At 35.8% G+C, this 20,900-nt stretch overlaps 1 protein-coding gene across 1 annotated transcript in view; it reads left to right on the forward strand.

Annotated features, from left to right (window-relative positions):
• Window positions 1–75: 75 nt before the first annotated feature.
• DYNC2H1 (dynein cytoplasmic 2 heavy chain 1) overlaps window positions 76–20,900 on the forward strand; it is a 141,875-nt gene continuing 121,050 nt past the window's right edge. The window contains exons 1-25 of the mRNA XM_079331799.1: window positions 76–674; window positions 2,934–3,104; window positions 3,627–3,762; window positions 4,149–4,267; window positions 4,508–4,652; window positions 5,429–5,661; window positions 5,888–6,022; window positions 6,116–6,229; window positions 6,410–6,521; window positions 6,673–6,797; window positions 7,896–8,071; window positions 9,437–9,632; window positions 10,199–10,294; window positions 10,793–10,945; window positions 11,051–11,149; window positions 13,289–13,428; window positions 13,525–13,753; window positions 14,214–14,341; window positions 15,586–15,701; window positions 16,956–17,083; window positions 17,709–17,858; window positions 18,646–18,851; window positions 19,655–19,810; window positions 19,902–20,016; window positions 20,563–20,733. Of these exons, the coding sequence (XP_079187925.1) occupies window positions 474–674; window positions 2,934–3,104; window positions 3,627–3,762; window positions 4,149–4,267; window positions 4,508–4,652; window positions 5,429–5,661; window positions 5,888–6,022; window positions 6,116–6,229; window positions 6,410–6,521; window positions 6,673–6,797; window positions 7,896–8,071; window positions 9,437–9,632; window positions 10,199–10,294; window positions 10,793–10,945; window positions 11,051–11,149; window positions 13,289–13,428; window positions 13,525–13,753; window positions 14,214–14,341; window positions 15,586–15,701; window positions 16,956–17,083; window positions 17,709–17,858; window positions 18,646–18,851; window positions 19,655–19,810; window positions 19,902–20,016; window positions 20,563–20,733 (3,750 nt within the window). The 5' untranslated portion in view covers window positions 76–473. The remainder of the gene's footprint in view (window positions 675–2,933; window positions 3,105–3,626; window positions 3,763–4,148; window positions 4,268–4,507; window positions 4,653–5,428; window positions 5,662–5,887; window positions 6,023–6,115; window positions 6,230–6,409; window positions 6,522–6,672; window positions 6,798–7,895; window positions 8,072–9,436; window positions 9,633–10,198; window positions 10,295–10,792; window positions 10,946–11,050; window positions 11,150–13,288; window positions 13,429–13,524; window positions 13,754–14,213; window positions 14,342–15,585; window positions 15,702–16,955; window positions 17,084–17,708; window positions 17,859–18,645; window positions 18,852–19,654; window positions 19,811–19,901; window positions 20,017–20,562; window positions 20,734–20,900) is intronic.

Raw genomic sequence — 20,900 nt, forward strand, 5'->3', positions numbered from 1 at the left:
AGCCCCGCAAATACTGCGGCGGCCGTGACACCATGACGTAGCTGATGGCGGGACAGATGCCTCGGTGAACCGGGGCGAGCCTGGCAGAGTGTGCACCGCCCGAACGCCGGCTGATTGCCGGGCACTGCTGCCATGCGAGGAACAGCGCGGCAGCATCTCCGCCCCGCCCGCCGGGCCAGCCCCGTCCCGCCCCGTTCCGCCGATTTCCGAGCGCCTCGGCCGCCGCCTCCTTGCCCGGCGCCGCCGCAGCTAAGCCGCCTGCGCGCCGGGGCCGCCATCGCCAATCACCATAGTGACGGGTCCCGGCGACGCCGGGCCGGCTCCGGGCCTCTCCCCGTGTGCCCCGGAGCGAGCCGCCGTCCTGCCCGCCGGCAGCCCTTTGGGTATTCCCCCGCCAGCGCCTGCATGTGCTCCCGTGGCGTTCTGGATCCAGCCCCGCCTTGATCCTGCCCGGCGGGGTGCGTGCCGCCACCATGGCCGGGGAGGGAGACAGGAGGAAGCGCTTTATTTCGGCCACGGCTGCCAACTACTTCGGGCTGGACCCGGCGGGCGGTGCCGCTGCCCCGGCCGCGGGGCTGCATTCCCGCCCGGAGCTGAGCCGCTTCCTCGACGACGGCAATGAGTTCCTGCTGGTGGTGCAGCGCTCGGGCGCGCAGCTCCGCGCCTCCAACAAGGTACCGTAGTGCCCGGCGCCTGCGGGTCCCGCGTGTGGCCGAGCGGGGATGCGGAGCCCGGGTCAGCCCGGGCTTGCTGGCCGTAAAGACTGGGGCCACATTTGGGAGACATCTCCCTCCTGCGAATATCTGTGCAGGGCTCTGCGTCTGCTGCAAGCTACTGGCGGCTCCCGTGGTTTAACCTCAGCAGATCAGTGCCACTCACTGTCCCCCTCGCTTCTCGCCGTGGGGAGAAGAATCGGAAAGTGAATCGTGAACAGTTTAATAACCGAAACTAAATAAAATATAATAATATGTAATTACTAATACACTAATAATAATGTTAACAACTGTAATAAAAAGGGGCGAGAGAGGGGAACAAAACCCAAAAGATACAGTGATGCACAATGCAGTTGTTCACCACCCACTGACTGATGCCCAGCCTGTCCCCAGCAGCGATCGGCGCCTCCCGACCAACTCCCCCCAGTCTGCACACTGAGCAGGATGCTCTGTGGTACGGAATGTCCCTCTGGCCACTCCGGAGCAGCTGTACTGGCCATGCTACCTCCCAGCCAGCCTCTTGTGCCCTCCTCACTGGCACAGCGTGGAGCACTCAAAAGTCCTTGACTTTGGGTCATTGCTGCTCACCATCAACCAGTGTATCAGTGTGATATTCACATTATTCTCATACTAAACCCAAAATACAGCACTGTACCAGCTATTAAGAAGAAAGTTAACTCTATCCTTGCTGAAAGAAGAGCAGAGTCCATGAAGGCCATATGGTCAGCTGATGATACATTTGTTAGCAGGTTGTGTCCCTGTTGGTGCAGTGTGTCTCTATATGTGTCTCTGTATGAACATACTGTGGCCTGGGGCATGGCGTTGGATGTGGGATTTCTTCTTGGGCATGGCTGCAGGCAGGTGACTGGAAAGATTACATGGGCAATGTCCATGCAGGGAATGGGACTCAATGTGTGACACATGGCTAATATTTGACAAATCCAAGGTGGATGTTTGTCCAAGCATGCATTTTTCAGACTGTTGTGTCCAGCTGTGTGCAAATCCGAGGTTCATTGTGTGGTATGTCCTGCCTTGAGCCTTGTGTTCAGTGAGTGACCCCGTGGATTGCTGCCATGGGGTGTGATGTGCACTCAGTGTCACCATGTAGGGAGGGCATGGTGTGGTGCCAGCCACACAGTGTACAGGCAAGGCTTGGGTCTTGACATGGGACCTGTGCTGCAGTGAGACCAGGAACTCAGTGTCTGTTATGTCAGTGGCTTCACACACAGAAGATGCATGTAAGGAGTCCTCAACATGTGAAGTGTGGACCAGTAACTTCCTCTGTGGAGTTTAGTGCATGCTATATTCAGGCTAGAATGAACATGGGTACCAGTTTTTGGGGGTGCTGCACTATCTAAGATACGAAGCAGCTTGCAGCAACTGTGGAAGATCAGATACACTCTGTACTTCTTGTCTCAGGTGTTGGGCTAAAGACTTGATAAGAAAGCAAAGCTGATACTGTCCAATAAAACTGTAAACTGTTCTTACTACTCTTTGTTTCCTTGAACAGAAAAATAGTACACAGATACTTACAATTGCGCAGAATCTGAGATTTCACTTAGCACATCTTTTTGCTGTTATTTTATCAAACATTTCATAAATTTTCCTGTTCTATGAATTTTCCTCAGCCACAAATAATTTCCATACTTTATGACAATTTTTGGAACTTTACCCATAAGTTGGGCTGTGGATGGAACATTAGTCACATTGCAATTTATGATTTTACTGATGAAGGAGCATGCCTGTTCTTGACAAATCTATGAGTAATGTGTTTACAAACTCAGGAAAAACATACAGAATGTTTAGAATATATAGAAAAATATTCCCAAAGATTTGTGGCATAAAAATACAATTAAAAAATAGGCTTTATGCTTAGTTTCTCTAGGCACAAGACAGAGTTTCTGTTTTGTACAGAGAAAGTGGTAAGTGAAGTTTTCAAAATATAGGAAGTAATGATGATATTTACAGACATTATGTGCTGTAAAAGGCTTTATGTATTTGATGTTGGAAGTCAGGTTCCTATAGACTCAGAATTGAGTATCATAGGAATTTTTTATTTTCTTTGCAAATCAGATACTACCAGAGTTTCATCAGAACCTAGAGGGAGTAGTATGATATTTTATATTTTTTCTTGATCCAATTTGTTTGTGTAAATGGTGTAAGTAGTTTAACAGTCAGTAACAGTTTTCTAAACAAACTGTGTTTTCTTGATTATTACAGATTGAAGCTACTGATTCAGAGAATAATGTGTTGGTGTTCTTTAAGCTGAGACCTGATGTAATTACTGAAGATAATCTTCACAGTAATATTCTCGTGTCATCTATGCTAGATTCACCAATCAACACCCTCTACCAAGCTGTACGACAAGTTTTTGCACCAGTACTGCTGAAGGTGAGCAATATACTAGTTTAATGTTTTGTAGATTTATATTGAGACATTGGAATTCAATAGCATATTACCTAAACCTGAGCTAAATATTTTATGTTATGAAACCATAATATTTGAGGAGATTAAGAAATGAGTGATAGTTACAATTTCTAAGTTAAAGAATGTAGTTAAATTCCTCTCAGTAAGGATGAGAGGAAAATTCTGTGCGTACATATGCCTGACTGGAAATGTGGAGTACACTGGCCATTGGTGGTTAATGTGGAAGAACAGCTCACACACTTTCAGGGTGCCTTTATAAACCCAACTGACTTTTGATTTTGTCATAAAAATGTTTTTTATAGTATTATACTGAATTATTAAATTAAAAGAATGAGGTGCTTTTCCTTGACTTCAGGGAAAAAAATGCTACATTGTCCCACCATGTGGTTAGTACTTAACCTGAATTTTATGTTTTTAAGGATTAATGGGAAGAAAATAGTAATTGCTCTGTCATGTGAGTCTTAATTTTTGAGATTTTCATTGCAGGATGAGAAGTGGAGTAAAGAATTTGATCCCAAACTCCAGAAACTTTTAAGTGAGCTTGAAGCTGGCTTGAGTACTACTCTCAGAAGATCAGTTCTCAGCTACACAGGAACAAAATTCAGTGAAGATGATGTGCGAGGTTGGTTTTGCAATTATGTCTTTTATAGTTAATTTTGAATTCAGAGTAAATAGTTTATTTACAAGTTGGGTATTTAGGTTTTCCAGTGATTGCACAGTGTGAAATATAATTAGTTGTTAGCAGGTTGGAATTACTTATGGTCATGCCAGAAGACCAGAGTTGACTTTATATTGCATCTAGTCAGGATCAGAAGTTAAAGGATATTTACATAACCATATGTAAAAATTTGCTTTAGAAAGTATGTTCTGACTGAACCTATTTTATAATAATTTGATATATAATATAAAAATACTAATACTATTATACTATAATTATTAATATGATTATTAATATAGAATATATATTTGATATATTTAATATATAAATATTTTCTATTTTATTTGCAGCTATACTTACACCAACAGATGAATTTCAGTTCTGGAAAGAATGTGCTCATCATGGAAATAAAGGGTGTAGTAAAGAGAGAGCTTCATATTTTAGAGATCTGTTTGAGGACATTGCAAAAGTATGTTTTATTTTGTGTTACCAGTGATATATTTCTAGACTTAGTATAAAGCTCTGTTCCTATGAAATATGTGTCAGTGTATGCACACTCTTTCTAAATATATGTATATATGACTATTTATTTTTTTCTTAGGCAACATTTTACTTTAATTGATATTCGTGTAGTTTGTAGTGACGGTGCATAAAGATTTCAACAATACTATTTGTAAAAGAACCATATTAAGGATCTTCTTTTTTCTAGGATTATTACAACTTGGATACTCTCTCATTATTTGAAGTTGTGGATTTGGTGGAAGCTACCAAGGATACTGTTGATAGTGTGTGGAGACAAACAGAACATGATCCTTATCCACAGTCTCGCATGCATAATCTCTTGGATGTGATAGGTAAACCTTTATGCAGTTTTTATTAAATGAACAGTCAAGAAAGTAAAATGATTCCTTGAGCAGAGACCTTCTTCCTTGTAAAGGCACCAGTAACAGCCCATAGCATGAAGGTGCTTGCTTCTTGTAATTATGATGCATGAATGTTACTTGCCTTCTAGTATGCGGTAATTCAGCCAGTTCTGGTAGATGCCTTCACACAGGCTTGGGAAGGTGATAGGTAGTTAAAAGCTGGAGTTGGATACCTTTCAGCCTGTGAGCTGTTATGCTTCTGTTTGACTCCCTGTCTTTCTCTCAGAGGAGAAAAATTTATTTACATGAGCTCCCAATTAAAGGTCAGTTCAGTCTGTGTGCAGGTGAGAGCAGGATGTGCAGAGAGGTTCTTCTCTCATTCTCTTATCAGCAACCCCATGTTTGGGGACAGGTATAGGACAGTGAGTTTGTGTGTTCCTGCTAGATATGTGTGTGTGTGTGTGTGTGTGTAAGAGTTGTGGGGAGCAGTGAGATACAGCCATTGCTGCTGACAAAGTGCTTGTGTGTGGAATCCAGAATCCAAATACATCAGCTTCACATGTTGGACCAACTTCTGTTTACCTTGGAGATATTCAAGAGATTTCTTGAATCTGAAACAATATAATCAATTATTGCTGCATTTGTGTGGTTTGAAATTGAGGTACTACACTGTTTTATTAAAATGTGATTAGAATGTGGTGTAACTTTAAAGGAATTACTTTAAACAAACATGACATCTTGGTTTTTAATACTTGTTTGTCTTCTAGGTGGCTCACTGGGTAGATTTGTTCAGAGAAAATTAGCAGCTTTGAATTTGTGGGAGGATACTTTTCACAGTGTTAAAGAAAACATACAGGCTGGCATCTTGGTCTGTGAACAGTGGGTGTCAGCTTGTGAATACCTAACTGGACAACTATGGCAACGTTATGCTCTACATCCATGGAAAAATGAGAAATACTCCCCTGAATTGATAGCCAAACTTGGCCAACGTCTTGATGAGGTAGGGATTTGAATTAGACATATTAGTCCCATTAGATTCAGGATTAAGCAGCGTTGTTTCAAGTTAAAAAGGGAATTAAAAAACTTTCATAATCTTTTCAGAGTCAGATAGTATTCCATAATGTTTGTTTGAGCTTTTATTGTAAAAAAGAGAGAGATGTGTACTTGTAAATATAAATTTTTGTAAAAATACATTTGTTATATCAAATACTTTTTTTCCCTCATAGGTGCTAACTGTTAGAACACTGCATGAGAAACTTATGTTCTTTTTGCCAGCTGGAGAGCAAAATCCTTTACATCATTCCAATGTGTTTGAACCCTTTGCTGGCCTGAATCCTGTACACTATAATCCTTACACAGAGGTAGAATGCTTATTTTTAATTTACTCACATTCTTTCTGTGTCTTTCTGCAATGTATATAGTCCTAAACTAACACATGAACTCATTATCTCTAGCCATTATGGAAAGCAGCAGTCTCTCAGTATGAAAGAATCATTGCACCAGCAGAACAGAAAATAGCAAGCAAATTGAAGAAATTTATTTCAGAAATTCTGGACAGTCCACAGCAGGTATGGGTAATTCTGTAGTCTGAAAGCTTTCCTGAAGATCAAGTTACTTAATTCCTAAGTAGTCAGTTTAGGGTTAGGAGTAAGTACTTAGAGCCAAAGACAACATTACTGGGTGGTGTCAGCGTCAGTTTAATTTTTTTCATGAGAAACTGATAATTTTTTAAAATCTTCATATTCCAGCTTCTTCAAATATTTCAGAGGCATAAGGAACTGATAAAGCACCCAAATATAAGCAAAGAATTGCTCTTTGAAAGGGAAACCTTGCTCGCAGCAATTCAAGATTATGTCAAAGGTATTTAATTGCATTAGTTTTTTTTTTGTGAGTTCTAGGATCTTTACTTCTAGAATTGTATCAGTTTTTCTAGTATATTTTTATAACTTCAATAATGATCTAAGGTTGTTTTATTAGATTTCTGGTCTAATGAATCTTTTGAATGTGTTAGACTATGAGACAGACTTTGAAACTCGATGCCATGGTGTTCCTGGTGATGTTTCTGGGCCACTGTCAGGCAAGAACCTTTCTGAAGTTGTCAATAATATTGTTTGGGTCCAGCAGCTGGAACTGAAGGTAACAGATTCTGTTGCTGTTTGTACACGATTTATCATAGACTGCAAAACATGGTATTTGACATTTCTGGGGGAATACTACACAGAAAAATTGTGGGCTTCTCAAGAGTTATGTAATAGAGTTTCCTTATCAGTGGTGCTGCTTGCTAAGTTGAATTTTATTAGCAGACTCAGAATGTAGTCTTTTTGTAGTAAACTGAACTGCCTCTAAAAAAAAAAAAAAAAAGACCAAAATTCATATAGTAGATGTTTTTGTTAAATTTTACCCTCCAGCTTGCATTTTAAAATTGTATTTAGGATTCACAGATATCCAGAATCTAAAATCCTTCTCACTTGTTATTACTCACCTTTGTAGTGTCTTCTTGAAATCAAAGGGTAGTACATTTTGAGCTTGTGGCTGCCAGGGAATTTACAGTAGTAAAGTAAATGTACAACCATTCTGTTTTAATTTATCTTGTTTTTGCAAGTTTGTATTTTCACTTTAGTAGGAAACTTTGAACATTTTTTGGACAAAATTGACCAGTGAAAACCAAAATGGTTTTGTGATGTGTACATAAGTGCTCTCTACAATAACTATGGTTTTGAATTAGAATATAAGTTATTTATCCTAGTATAACTACTAGGATAGTATTTATACTGATGTATGTCAGTTTTATGTCTGCTTTATGCAGTGCTAAATTTTTTAAATTGCTCTCAAATTTCCTCTGATTGTATTGACTAGGGTTTTAATTTGTCCACATGTAGATGTGAAATTCCATTTCAAATATCTTTGAGTATTGTCATGGACCTTATAGAAACAGCAGAAGACTCATGGGAGTTCTATACATTTTCAGAAAGTTAATTAAAGACCTAGTGAGATATTCTGGGGTATCTTAATAGGGTGGATGCCATTGTCAGCATTGTCAGTGGACAGCTTGTTCCAGTAAACTGTAAAGAGAATTCAGACATCTGGGACACAGTTCAGAATTCAATTTTTTTTCCTAATCATCTTTTGAATATCACTTGGATATTTTGTTATACTGATTTTTATTGTGGTGATTTTTCTTTTCTGTTTGAATACTGGGAAGTTGAGCTTCTTTTCTTTTTTATTATGTTAAAGGTGGATGATTCTATTAAGCTGGCTGAGGCTCTTCTGTCTGACCTACCTGGATTTCAAACTTTTCATCAAAGTGCAAATAGTTTTCTGGAACAGTTAAAAGTATATGAGCAAGAACAATTTGATGATTGGTCCAGGAATATCCAGTCAGAATTATCAAATCCCAAGTCAGGACTTTGGTAAATGCACTCTTGTTTAAATAATGTTTATTAAATAATGAAATCTGTAGTATGGCATAATTCATTAGAACTTGACAATGGAGATTAAAAAAAATTACAGGACTGGGAATGAATGGAGAGACAAAATAGAACAATTTATTATACTTTCATCATCCTTGGTAAGGTGAAGTATACAGGACAATACTATTAATTATAATTAATAGCTAATGCGAGATTAGTAACTAGTCTTGAAGTTTCTCCTAGCACCTGGTATGAAAGAGATGTTTGGCTTGCTTGTTGTTTTTACTTGTTACCCATTGTATTCCTTGTAGTGATAATGTCTAGAAACTAGATGAGGGTATAGCTGTGATACACAGATGACACATGTAGAGTAACAAATTAGTTGTTATTCACAAGAAATTCTGCAGCTTACATAAGGCAGATGAAAGGAGGGTAAGCATATCAATTTAAACTTCATGATTTTTTTTTTTCCCAAAATAATAAAATTTCTGTATGGGATACTAAAATATATTTAAACAATTTTTGTTTTAGTTGATTGGCCACATAGCTTCTGTCTTCAACTTAGAGTGTTGCAAAATTCCTCTGAAAAGATTTTGTCCACAGTTACAGAGGATACAGAAGTTAATACTTAAGTGAAAACTTTTATTTTAATGAAAATACTAAAATATGTAACAGCCATCAAATTTATTAGTACCATAAAATTTTGTTATTGTGAGATTTTAAAAGATGTGAAGTGGTTAATTATAAGAACAAGAAAAGAAGTAGGTTCCTACAAAGAGGAATGCAATGGATATGAGAACTAGAAAAGAGATTAAAAAATCAAAAAAAGAGTAAGGCTGAAGTATTTTTAAAAGGATTATGGTAGAAGCATTGCTGAAGTAGAAAAAAAATGGAGTAAAATCTGAAGATAAGCTGATGTTCTCATTAACATCTGGCTGAATATACCAAAATGCTCCATTGGTTCAAGTTTTGGTTCTTAGATTGGTTCCCTCATTATTTTCTCTCCCCTTTGCAGTGCTGTAGACTGAGGTGGGTAAAGGTGCCTGCTTGAGAGACTATGATGGGTACAGTGAAATTTAGAATACTGTCTAGCTGTGAATTAAGTATTAGATATCCTCACAAACCTGAAAAATTTTGTAAGCAAAAATGATAGGCAGTCTTAATTCTGTCTGATCTTCATTTGCTTTGAATTAAAGGAAAGGTTACTGGAATAATTTCTGAGTAAATTAAGATGTTGGTAAGCATAGAAAGACAAAACAGAATGGCATCAAGTTGTTTAGAATAAGCTGTTATATTATGGTAAAATGCACCTAAGAAAGGATCAATATTGAATGATATTCAGTAATGTGGTTGATTTTGGTTCAGTATCCAAGCTAACAGCCCTGTGATGGAGTTGGATCCCGTTTCTGGATCATTAAACATACTTTACTCAGATCGTTTGGTGACTCTGCTGAGAGAAGTCCGTCAGCTATCAGCTCTTGGGTTTGCTATACCAACTAAAATACAGCATGTTGCAAGCACTGCACAGAAATTCTGCAAGCAGGCAGTCATCCTCAAGCAGGTATAAGATTATGCCATAGTAATTTGTGTTCTGACTTCCCAGCTTGAACTTTTCTATAGTGCTGCCTTTTCTGTCTCTGTGGTTAAGCTTTTCACTGTGCTTGACTGTATGAGACTTCTGTCTTGGACAAGTTAGCTAAGTCCATAAAAGAAAACAAAAAGCTTCAAAATTTCATAATATGTCTTCTCTTGAAATACAGTATTAAACCCATTACTGTTTGAATATACTAAATAAGACAAATAATTAGTTGATTACCTGATTTTAGTCTCAGATTTTTATAATTATGACTAAAGGGAATTGTCATAAAATGTAGCAACTTGTCCTCACCATTGCTAGTTTTCAACTGAAAATATGTTAGTAAGTATTTTAAAGGAAGTATGTGTGGGTTTTTGGGGTGGGTGTTATATTTTTTTATTGCACTCCACGTCACATATCTTTTTATTTGGCTTATATTTCAATGCAATTTCACTTGAGGTGCATGATATCTGAGCTACCCCTACAGCTAAAGCAAAGATGACATAAGACTTTTTATTTTTTTTTTAAATGTAAGCTCTTCTTTTTTACAGGTGGCACATTTCTACAATTCTATTGATCAACAAATGATTGGGAGTCAAAAGCCAATGATGTTACAATCTGCTCTAGCATTTGAACAGATAATAAAGGTGAAAGAATTCCCCTCTCTGTCTTTTTAATTTCAGAGATATCTGTGCATATTCTATGCTGCTTTTTCTATGCTTATTGCATTGTAATATAAAAAATTATTCCTTGATAAACAAGTGAAGTGGATTAGCAGTTATTAATGTCACATTTGGTTTTGATCTGTGCAGAACAAAGACCAAGAGAGACATTTAAGGTCTTGTCTCGTCTATAGATGTCTGCTTATGTTTGTGGAGCAGCAGTCTCAACATCAGTTGACCTATTTCAAACTCTTATAGGAGTCTGCCATTAATCCTTCTCCTGTGCACTAATGTAGCTATAATGCTGTGCCCCTACATGTCTGTGATTTGCCAGATTATTTTGTCTCTAGTGCAGCTAGGGAAAGGGAGATCCTCCATTTTTTTGCTAGGAATAAAACCATCTTTCTTATATTATCACTTTTGAATGCTAGCTGGTAGACTGTTTTTGGCATTAAAAGTTACAAAGTTTGTGTGTTTTTAAAGCATTCAAAATCTGGCCCTGGAGGAAAAGCCCAAATAACATGGGATAATCCCAGAGAACTTGAAGCTTATATCCAAAAACTCCAAGCTGCTGCTGAACGGCTTTCCACTGAAAATAGAAAACTAAGAAAGTGGCACACAAACTTCATTGAAAAGGTAAATTTTTCAGATGAAATTGCAGTCTGTTACATAATACCTTAACCTTTCTTTCATTTACATGATGATGAGTATGTTTATTATTCCTTAAAATTCTTTTAACAGGTCATCTCTCTTATGAATATTGATCTACTTCGGCAGCAGCAGCGTTGGAAAGAGGGACTTCAGGAACTCAGAACTGGTTTTGCCAGCCTTCAGTCACAGGCAAGGTTTGATTTTCCTACTGCAAACTGTGAACATTTGAGTTTTCAACAGTAATCAAGATTTAAGACTCAAAGATAGAATGATTGAATTAATTCTGATTAAGGAGTTACTTAGTCTTAGGAAAGCATCTGTGTCCTAGTCAATGCCAGATGTGAGGTAAAATCTCAGATGAGGAGGATGGAGATAATTTTTTTATGTCACATCAGCAATGGGAGAAGAACTTTTGGTCAATGATAGGTGTTGGATGAGGAGATGGGAAAACCTCGGGTATTGTAGATCAGTTGTGTGAGCCATTAATGCAAGGTAAAATGAAGAAATTGTACAGGTAATGAGTGATCCACACACAGAATTAAACAAATGTATAAAATTTGGAATTAAAATACTCTTCTGCTTGAAATAATGAGAAAAACATATTTTTGTTTGGTCATTTATCAACTGACAACTTCTAGAGTAGAATCATAGAATTGTTGATGTTGGAAAAGACCCTTAATATCAGGGTGTAAGATGATAAAGATTTTGATTAAAAATATCATATTATCAATGTAAGTTATTTTGAGTTATTATTTAAGTAAGTTTAGTTTTTCCTATAGTCTTCAGCAATCAAAGACTATATTCTTAGATAGATATGTTGTTATTATCCTTTATAAAACAAATGCAGATTGCTTTTGTTGGTGTTTGCCAGTCAAATGAATGCAATGTCTTTATAATATTTTGCTTCAAATTTTGTTTTCCTTCTTTCAAGATAATATGAAAAATAATGTGGCTTGATTTCTTTTGAAGTTTATTTTGCAGATTTTTAACTTTAAGTCAGTGTATTTTATGAAAAGAATCTAGATTTCCTTTAGTATTTGTTTGAAAATTATTTTGGCATTATACAGTGTTTTCAGATGAAAAGTTACCTAAACTGTATTCAGTCACTCTTTAAAAATCTTTGAGTAGAAGCAATAAAACTTAACCAAATGTATATTTGTTTCACATTCCAAAAATTATAAAATGTTATAGTCTTACTGCTGTTGTCATCAATATGTCACATATTTCTTAAAAAAACCCTATTATAATTTTCTTAAGGCTTAATTAAGACAATTTCAGGTTTTCTTAATCTCTAGAATCTTTCTGTTGGAAGAGCTCCTATTGGCAGCTTTGAATTGTAGGGCAGACCTTAACTGTGTAGCTTCCTGAAGCAACCTTGGACTGCCTCCAAAGCCCTGTCTGAAAATCTCCAATTAAAAAAGAGAACCTTTGAAGCTGGAAGGGGTTTCTAATCTATTTCCTAGCTTCTGTTGTCCTTCTGCACATCCCTCCATGACTTGCAAATGACCATTTAGCTCAGTTAGTCAGGGTGCTAATAATGCCAATGGGTTTGATCCCCATATGAACAATTCACTTAAGAGTTGGACTTGATGGTCCTTGTGAGTCCCTTCCAGCTCAGAATTATCTGTGATTTACAGAACTTGTCTGTATGATAAGGCTTTACCATGTTCTTACAGTGCAGTGTAGGAGATTTCTATGAAAAACTGAATTCTTTGAGCTAAAATTTTACAGTAATTTATTAGTTAACATTGTTCTGTGGAAATGCACAAGAATTTTTATAAATAGTGTTTATATTAAAAGGTAGCTTACATATTATAAGAAAATAGAAGATTTAAATCTCTTATTCAGCCAGCTCTTAAAGTTATTTCCAGCAGAGTCCTGTGCATTTTAGAGTAACCTTGAAGAGGGTTCTGGTAAACCAAGGGGTGATAAACCTCAGTGCACTTCTTATGTTGATCTGCCACAGATACTGTTTGATTTGGATATTTTTTAGAATTTCTATATAAATTTGAAATAAATGCAATAAATGCAATAATTGCAATAGCTGGTCACAAAACCAAAAACTCATACCTTGAGTTAGAAGGGGCCCACCAGGACCATCAAGTTTAGCTCCCTGCTGCTCACAGGACTATCTAAAATTAAACTTGAGTATGTTGTTCAGATGGTCCTTAAACTCTGACCAGCCTGGTGCCATGAGCATGTCTGTTCCAGCTGTGTGATCACTGAATTTTACTAGTATCCTGGTCTTCAGATTTTATACCATGTGCAATTTCATCTTGTTATTATGGTTTGAGAAGTAAAATAAAAATAAACATTGCTAAATTTTAGGGTTTCAGATCGAGTGATATGAAAGCTTGGAGACAACACTGGAATCATCAACTTTACAAAGCTCTGGAGCACCAGTATCAAATGGGCTTAGAAGCACTCAATGAGAATTTACCAGAGATAATTATTGATCTAACATTCAAGTAAGATCTTTAGATCTTTTTTTGCCTTAAAAGAAAATATTCGTGTGCAGATGACATTAAAATATTCGTTTTCCTATTATTTGTTTCACTTTCTAGGCAAGGTCGCTTGCAATTCAGACCTCCTTTTGAAGAAGTACGAGCTAGATATTATAGAGAAATGAAGAGATTCATCTCTATTCCAAATCAGTTTAGGGGAGTAAGTGAGGCAGAGGATGAGTCTATATTCACTGTCATGACTGAAAGAAATGCAAATGGATTTCTGACGGCTTTCAGTAAAGCAGAGGATTTGTTCAGAAGGCTGGCAGATGTTTCTAATCAATTCAAGGTATTTTCAATAATGGACTGACTCATGCCTTTTTTCCCTTAGATTTGTATCATTTTATGTTTTGAACTTTCTAGAAGTAGCTGAGTAATGGTGTTTGTGCATTTTTGTCCTTTTTTTCAAGACATATGAGCGAGCAACAGCTTAGCAAATCCATCCATGTTAAGCCAATCACTTAAGCACATGCCTGACTTGAAATATGTGTGGTTCCCTTTGAAAGCTCTGTATAATAGCTGACTTTTCAGTCTGTGTGTTTTGAATATCTTTCAATATGTGAACATGTCAAACCATTTTTTACCTCCTGATTTTTGCACTAAGAAAATATATAGATAATTGAAGAAGCACAAAGATTAGAGAGAATGCAACTTGAAAATATTATTAAAGTATTTTAATGCTATTGAGAAACAGTATTTTAATCTGTAAAATATTTATTTTCCATGGCATAAAAAATTACATTGGAAAGGAATGGGTTGTAATTGGCCAAGTAGATATGGAGCCTTTGGTGAAGACACACCTTTCTAGCAAACAGGACTGGGAAAAAAACTTCAAGGCATTAAAAGTAAGAGGGAAAGAAGCAGAACGTCTTCCAAGGTATAGTCTAACACTCTTCTTTTGTCTGAATAATATATTCTATCAGATATTTTAAAGGTAATAGTAAAATAGAGATGAAGATAGAGATAGAATTTCAAGTGTTTTTAAAATTTTGGTGTAATTTTTAAATGTTTCAATTTTAATTTTTTATTTTTAGGTACTTTCTTTTATCTGTGTCACCTTCTCTGAACACTTTAAATTACTTCCTCTTAATATAATTGGAAACTTCCTCAGAATTCAGGACTAATTCTGAAATATTGCAAACCATAATATTTTGACATATCTTTTAACTAAGCCCTGTACATATGAAATATATATCTGACAGTTAGGAACAAATTTAGCAAAAGTTTTATGAAATGAATAATTCCTGTATTGGAACATTTGATTGCCTCTTATAACTTTGAGTTTAAAATATGCTATGCTAGGCTTTTATTCTTAACTATTCACATGAACTTATTGTACTGTATGGTTAGAGTTTTAAAGTAAAGCTAGTAGGAATCATGTTTAGAACAAGAAAAGAGATGTGACTTTCATGCTGGAGAATGGACTGGTAGAACCTGCTGGCTAGTAATACTCTGACTAGTAAAGATTTCCATGAGTTTATGGACAGACTGAGGTGAATAGAAGAGAAACTGCCTGATGTGCCTCACAGCCAGAAGCAACATGTTAGTAAGAAATCCATGAGTTGAAAATATTAGTGGGAGGATAGTCAGGAAGATATCAAATAAGGTAGACTTTTTTCTTACTGTTTTTCTGGTATCTGCTTATGATCACTGATGTATTAGATATAGGGCCTTGAAATGACTCTCTATGGCTTTTCTTCTGTTTTTACTACTGAAGGCTAAGTTAGTAAAATGTTCTGGAAATTAGAAAATTAAAGACATGAATATACAAATAATGAAAGTATTTTTCCTCTTAGTATGGTAATAGCCTTTCAGAATTTTATGGCACTGGTTATATAAAATCAAGCCATTTTCTAGCTATTTGAAGAAGCAGAGCATTGGATCTCAGTCCCTATAAAATTGAAAATATATATGTATAATTCTTATAAATATTTCAGTACTATGAGTAATTTTCCCAATAAGCTGTGACTTCCATTTGTTGAATTATAAGAGAAATTTTTCATTAAACTGCAAAGTCAGGATAAACTGTAGATGCACATAGATCTAGAGATACTGACATGTTATACCATGATACTATGGTACTGAATATTTGCTGTCCTTTAATCTCTTTTTTTCTTAAAGCACAATCCGAATAGATTGTTTGACTGTTAATTGCAACCCTGTGAAAACTGTAATTGATGATTTCATCCAGAAGTTGTATGACATTCTAGTTGTTTCTTTGAGAAAATCTCTTCAAGGTAAATAACTTCAATGAACAGTTTTTTATTTTTGTTTATTTCTGTTGTACTTGGGCACACCTGTGTTAATGTAAATACTCATTTAAAGAAATATATTACTTTTGGGCACAGTGAACTGCAGAAAGCACAATGCAGACAATAATCTGTTACAGCTCTGTATATCTCAATATTACTTTTTCAGTATAGACCTAACCTAGGACCCTTTGATGTCCATTGTGTATATTCCCTGTTCTCTTGTTTGGAACACATCTGCTACAAGTGTAAAATAATACATATGATCATTGGTTTGCTTATTTCTTTTATCTGAAGGAAAATTTTGTTGCTTCAGAGAGGAAAATTTATTTAATGTTTGAGGGAGCGAAATTTCCTAGGTGTTTGAACATGTGTCAAAAAATGTAATAAAATATACTATTAGATTCTTCTTTTACAAATTGAATACTTTGTGAAGAGTCTAAAATAATCTAGACTTACTCCATAGAATTGCTTGTTGGTTAGATTGTCAAAACTGTTAGAACTGTATTGAAGAATACAAAACATTTCTGTATTTTTGGTGGTCAACCTCTATCTGGAACAGCAGAACAAAATGGAAGAAAGTGTAGATGCTGAGGAACAACTGTGCTTTTTGCTTTAAATCTAATGGCTGTCACAGGAAACACAGAACAAGGATTGTGCAAGAAAGTGAATTATTTCCATAAAATGAAAGGTGAATCTTTCATGGAACATTTCCTGGAGCTGTACAGCTCCTTTCTCAGTATCAAAAGAGATTTACCTTGGTAGATAAATACAACGTTATAGCTTATTCAGGCGTTTGTTTGTGAGTATTTTCAATTTGTAAAGCAAGATGGGTTTAGTTAGTTAGCTTGTTTAAAAGACCCAAACCAAAATAAAAAGAAAAAAGACCCAAGAACAATTTTAACATCTATTTTTATCTGTGTACCTAAAAAAACCCACCCTATACAACCTTTGAAAGTATATAAATAAATACCTCATATTTTTATGTTTAATTTTTGGAAGGGACACTAATACTTATAGTCTAAGTCATACGCTGAATGCAGGATCATGTTTAAAAAGCTATGTGTAAACACAAATGTGCAATTTTTGATCAGGTAGTAGATAAGATTGGAGTCTGCAGTTTTTAAACAAATGCTTTGCATGCTTATAACTAATGCTTTATCCTTGTGCATTTGTCTGACTTGGATATTTAAAACTACAAATATTCTCTCCATGATAACTTTGTTTTCCATCTTTATGTAGCTCACCTATGTGATGTTTCTACATTTCTCACTGATGCCATGGAAACACTAGTGATTAGGCCCCAAACTGTAGAAGAAATAGCAGAAGACAATTTAAAATATTTAAACCTACAAGAACGAAAGGAAGGGGTAAGATACTATTTTATTCTATCCAGAACAATAGCTATAAGACTGTTTCTTTCTAGTATGGAAATTTACATTTAATAATAACTAATAAAGATCATGCAGAGGTCACACAGGGTCAGGGCAGTAGTCCATGTAGCACAGTAGTTTGTGTCCAGGAGTAAATGTCAGAGAGCTCTATACAAAGCTCAAGATAGATAGGACAGAGGATTTAGAGGAAACCCCATAATTTTGGGGCTGTGGATGTAAGGCAGATGGGATAGAGTAAAGGATCTTAAATGGAGAGGGGAAGGGGGGGAAGGGATTTATCGAATTCTGTTGCTCTGCTGCTGTTCTCCAATTTGATGGAGTTGATCTCTGCAATGTATAAGGTGGCACCTACCTCCTTCATAGTTTACATTCACTTCTGTATATCTCATGTTAGGATTAAGGTTTAGAATTTCTCTAAATACCTTCGATACTATTTTTTCAAATGTTTTAGTATTATTCTATAAGCAGTATCAGAAAAGCAGCTGTATATAAACTTATTATCTGGGCATACAGAATTGGCGATTCATGTGTATTTGCTTTAGATAAATAGGATTTGCTGAATTTTTACATGCACACTTATTTTTGTTCTTTCTGATTTTAGATTTTTCTCCTGTTTCACGAGGCTGAAGATAAAAACAAACTTCTACGAACTGTGGCTGGTGCAGGTTTGGACAGTATCAGTAACCTTAGAGCTACATGGGATAAATTTGAATTAATGATGGAAAGTCACCAGCTTATGATTGCTGAACAGGTAGCAATGAAAGCTTACTATTTTACCTGAAAATGTTGAAATTATTTTGAGTATGTCTGGAACAATACTTTTTTCTTACATTAAATCCATTGATATTGTCCATTCAGTAATAACATGGGCATTATTGAGTTGAGGGCGAGCCATCTAAGGAAGAATATTTAGACTCTTAAGCAGTAACTGTTTACTCTGAAGCAGTAACTAGGGGAAACTTCCCTTGAGATGATGCTGAAATAAATGTTGTACTGTTGTAGTTCTGTCTCAAAACAACTTCCTGGTGACAGAAATGGCTTTATAAATGCAATGGTTAACAGAGGAAAAGAGGATAACAGTTTAAAGATAACATTTTTATTTCTTCATTATGTTTTTAGTATTGAAACTTTTTATTTTCTTTTCACTTAACTTTGCTGACCTATGCACAGTTCTGTAATTCCAGTTGATAGGCAAACTACTAAACTCATTTGTTGTACTGTAGTACAAGTACTTGTTGTACAAGTTGTACTGAAGATATCAATTTGCTATACAAACATAGTAGTTTTTCTATGTGCTATAAAAGGAAAGCAAGCCTAAGTAAGTAGCATAGGCTAAATGAATAGGTCTCAAGTACAAGCATAATAAAAAAAAGTAATTAAAACAAAACAAGGGGAATAAAGTTGAACTATCTATTTGGATATTATACAAGAAGTTTTTGAGTTTGTTTTTTGATCAAGTTGTTTTGAAGTTGATGCTTTGATTTTGATCATATAGATACAATCCATTAAGGAATGTGATTTTTCTTATTGCTTTGCAGATAGAAATGATGAAAGGAAATGTGCTTTCACGTATCAATATATATCTTCAAGACCTGGAAAAATTTAAAGCTCGCTGGGATCAGCTAAAGCCAAGTGATGATGTCATTGAAACAGGTGGTCAGGATGTACTTGAGAAAAGTGCTCAGATGATAAAGGAAAAAAAGATAGAATTTGAAGAACTTAAAACCATGAAAGAAAAACTCATGTATGTATGTTTATTTCTCTGTACATCTTATTCATTAATGTATTGATCTTTTGCAGCAATAGTATCTTAGAAAATGTTTACTAATTTCTATCTCAACATATATTATAAGTAATTTAATTTGTATTACATGTTTTTCATTAGCTTTTCAGGGTCCTTTTTGTTGAGTTTGCCTAATGTGAATTTCTTAAGCTAAATTTTTCTAGATGCTTTTAGATAAATAAATTGAGACGTCTCTTAAGGTCTTGCAAAAGGAAGGTTGTACACTAAAGGCTTAATTCTGACTTTTGAAATTCTCACTAAGAGAAGGTTTGGACATTGGGCCAAAAAGAGCCTCTTGTAGCTTAAGTGGACAGGAGCTCACCTCTCCCAGTAAGTGTCCCTGCTCATTATTGTAGATCTTGAGGATGGAGTTTTCTATTTAACTTCTTACCTTGGCATGTAAATGATGGTAAATTAAACTAGCATTTTCTTTTTACCACCAGGGAGAAGCAATCTATTGAAAATTATTTTCTTTCCAGCTTTGATTTTGAGGGCACAAATTAATTCACCTTTCTCATAAATAACAAGTAAGGAAAGTTAATGGAAAATAATTGAGAATATGGAAGTCAGTTGTTGTGTAAAAGAGTTTTTGCTCATATTTCTAAGCAAGAAGGAGATTATAAGGAAATTGCAGTTGGCAGCAATATTCTTCAATAAAGCCAATGACTTTTAAAACTACGATGATTTCTGTATGGTACCATTTCTTAATCCATAAAAGTACAGTGGAGTAATGTAACGCATAATGCAATGATCTTTTTATGCAGTGAAGAATGCCATCATTTTAAATTGGAAGAGCCCGACTTATCATTGTCAGAAGTTGTAAGTCAAGATATTCAGAGTTGTGCAGAAGTCTGGGCACTGTATGAAGAGTTTTATCAAGGCTTTCAGGAAAAAGCCAAAGAAGACTGGATTACTTTTAGGTAACATTTTGTTGCTTTATTTTTAATGGGTATACAAGTGTGGTTGTAGTACTGTGTTGTTATGACCTTTTTATGTTTGATTTTCATGCAGAAGTAAGATATACCTGTTTGAAGAATTTTTGTTTAACTGGCATGACAGACTGAGGAAGATGGAAGAACATACTGTAATGACAGTAAAGTTGCAAAAAGAAGTGGACAAGTATAAAGTAAGATGCTAATTACCCTGGAAATGTTCACGGCCAGGTTGGGTGGTGCTTTGAGCAACCCGGTCTAGTAGAAGGTGTCCCTGCCCACAGCAGGGGGCTTGGAACCAGATGATCTCTGAGGTCATTTCATTTTCAACCCAAATGATTCTGTGATTCTGTGAATTTCAAAAAGATCTGTGAAACAAAAATGTTACAGTATTACTGGGTAATGTACTTTATTCTATACCTCACTGTTCATTTCTTACAAGAAACCAGTTAATATTTAACAAAATTTTTCTAATATTGCTTTGAACATTTAACTTACTTTTGTAAACCTTTAGTTCTCTACAGTAAATGGAATGATCATTACAGCTTACATAGACACAGATTTACAGTGAGTTGTCTTCAGAATCATACTCCCAAACTTTAAATTCAGGAACAGGAAAAATTGTACCTCAGTTTAAGAATTTAAATTTTATTTTTGTTTAAATAGCATGTCACTCCATAATCAAAGGGATGCAATTTTCATAATGACAAGATGGATTTGCATGTACATTTTCTCTGTAGATGATAATTCCACTCCTGAAATATGTAAGGGGAGAACATCTTTCTCCAGACCATTGGTTGGACCTCTTTCGTCTTCTGGGTCTTCCCCGAGGCACTACACTTGAGGGTTTGCTATTTGGAGATCTATTAAAAGTGACAGATGCCATTATAGAAAAAGCAATGGAACTTAAGGTATGAATAATTTAAAATACAGGATCTGTAGCTTGTTTTATTTTATGTGGTGTATGTTGTTTCATATGCTTAGATCTTTAATACTAGAGAAGTAGAATTTGTGTTGTGTTTTTGAATGGTGAGTTTGTTGCAAGCTCTGTAGCTTTACATGAGATCTATTCTTGCTT

This window comes from Erithacus rubecula (assembly GCF_903797595.1).
Source record: "Erithacus rubecula genome assembly, chromosome: 1".
NCBI classification, from domain to species: Eukaryota; Metazoa; Chordata; class Aves; order Passeriformes; family Muscicapidae; genus Erithacus; species Erithacus rubecula.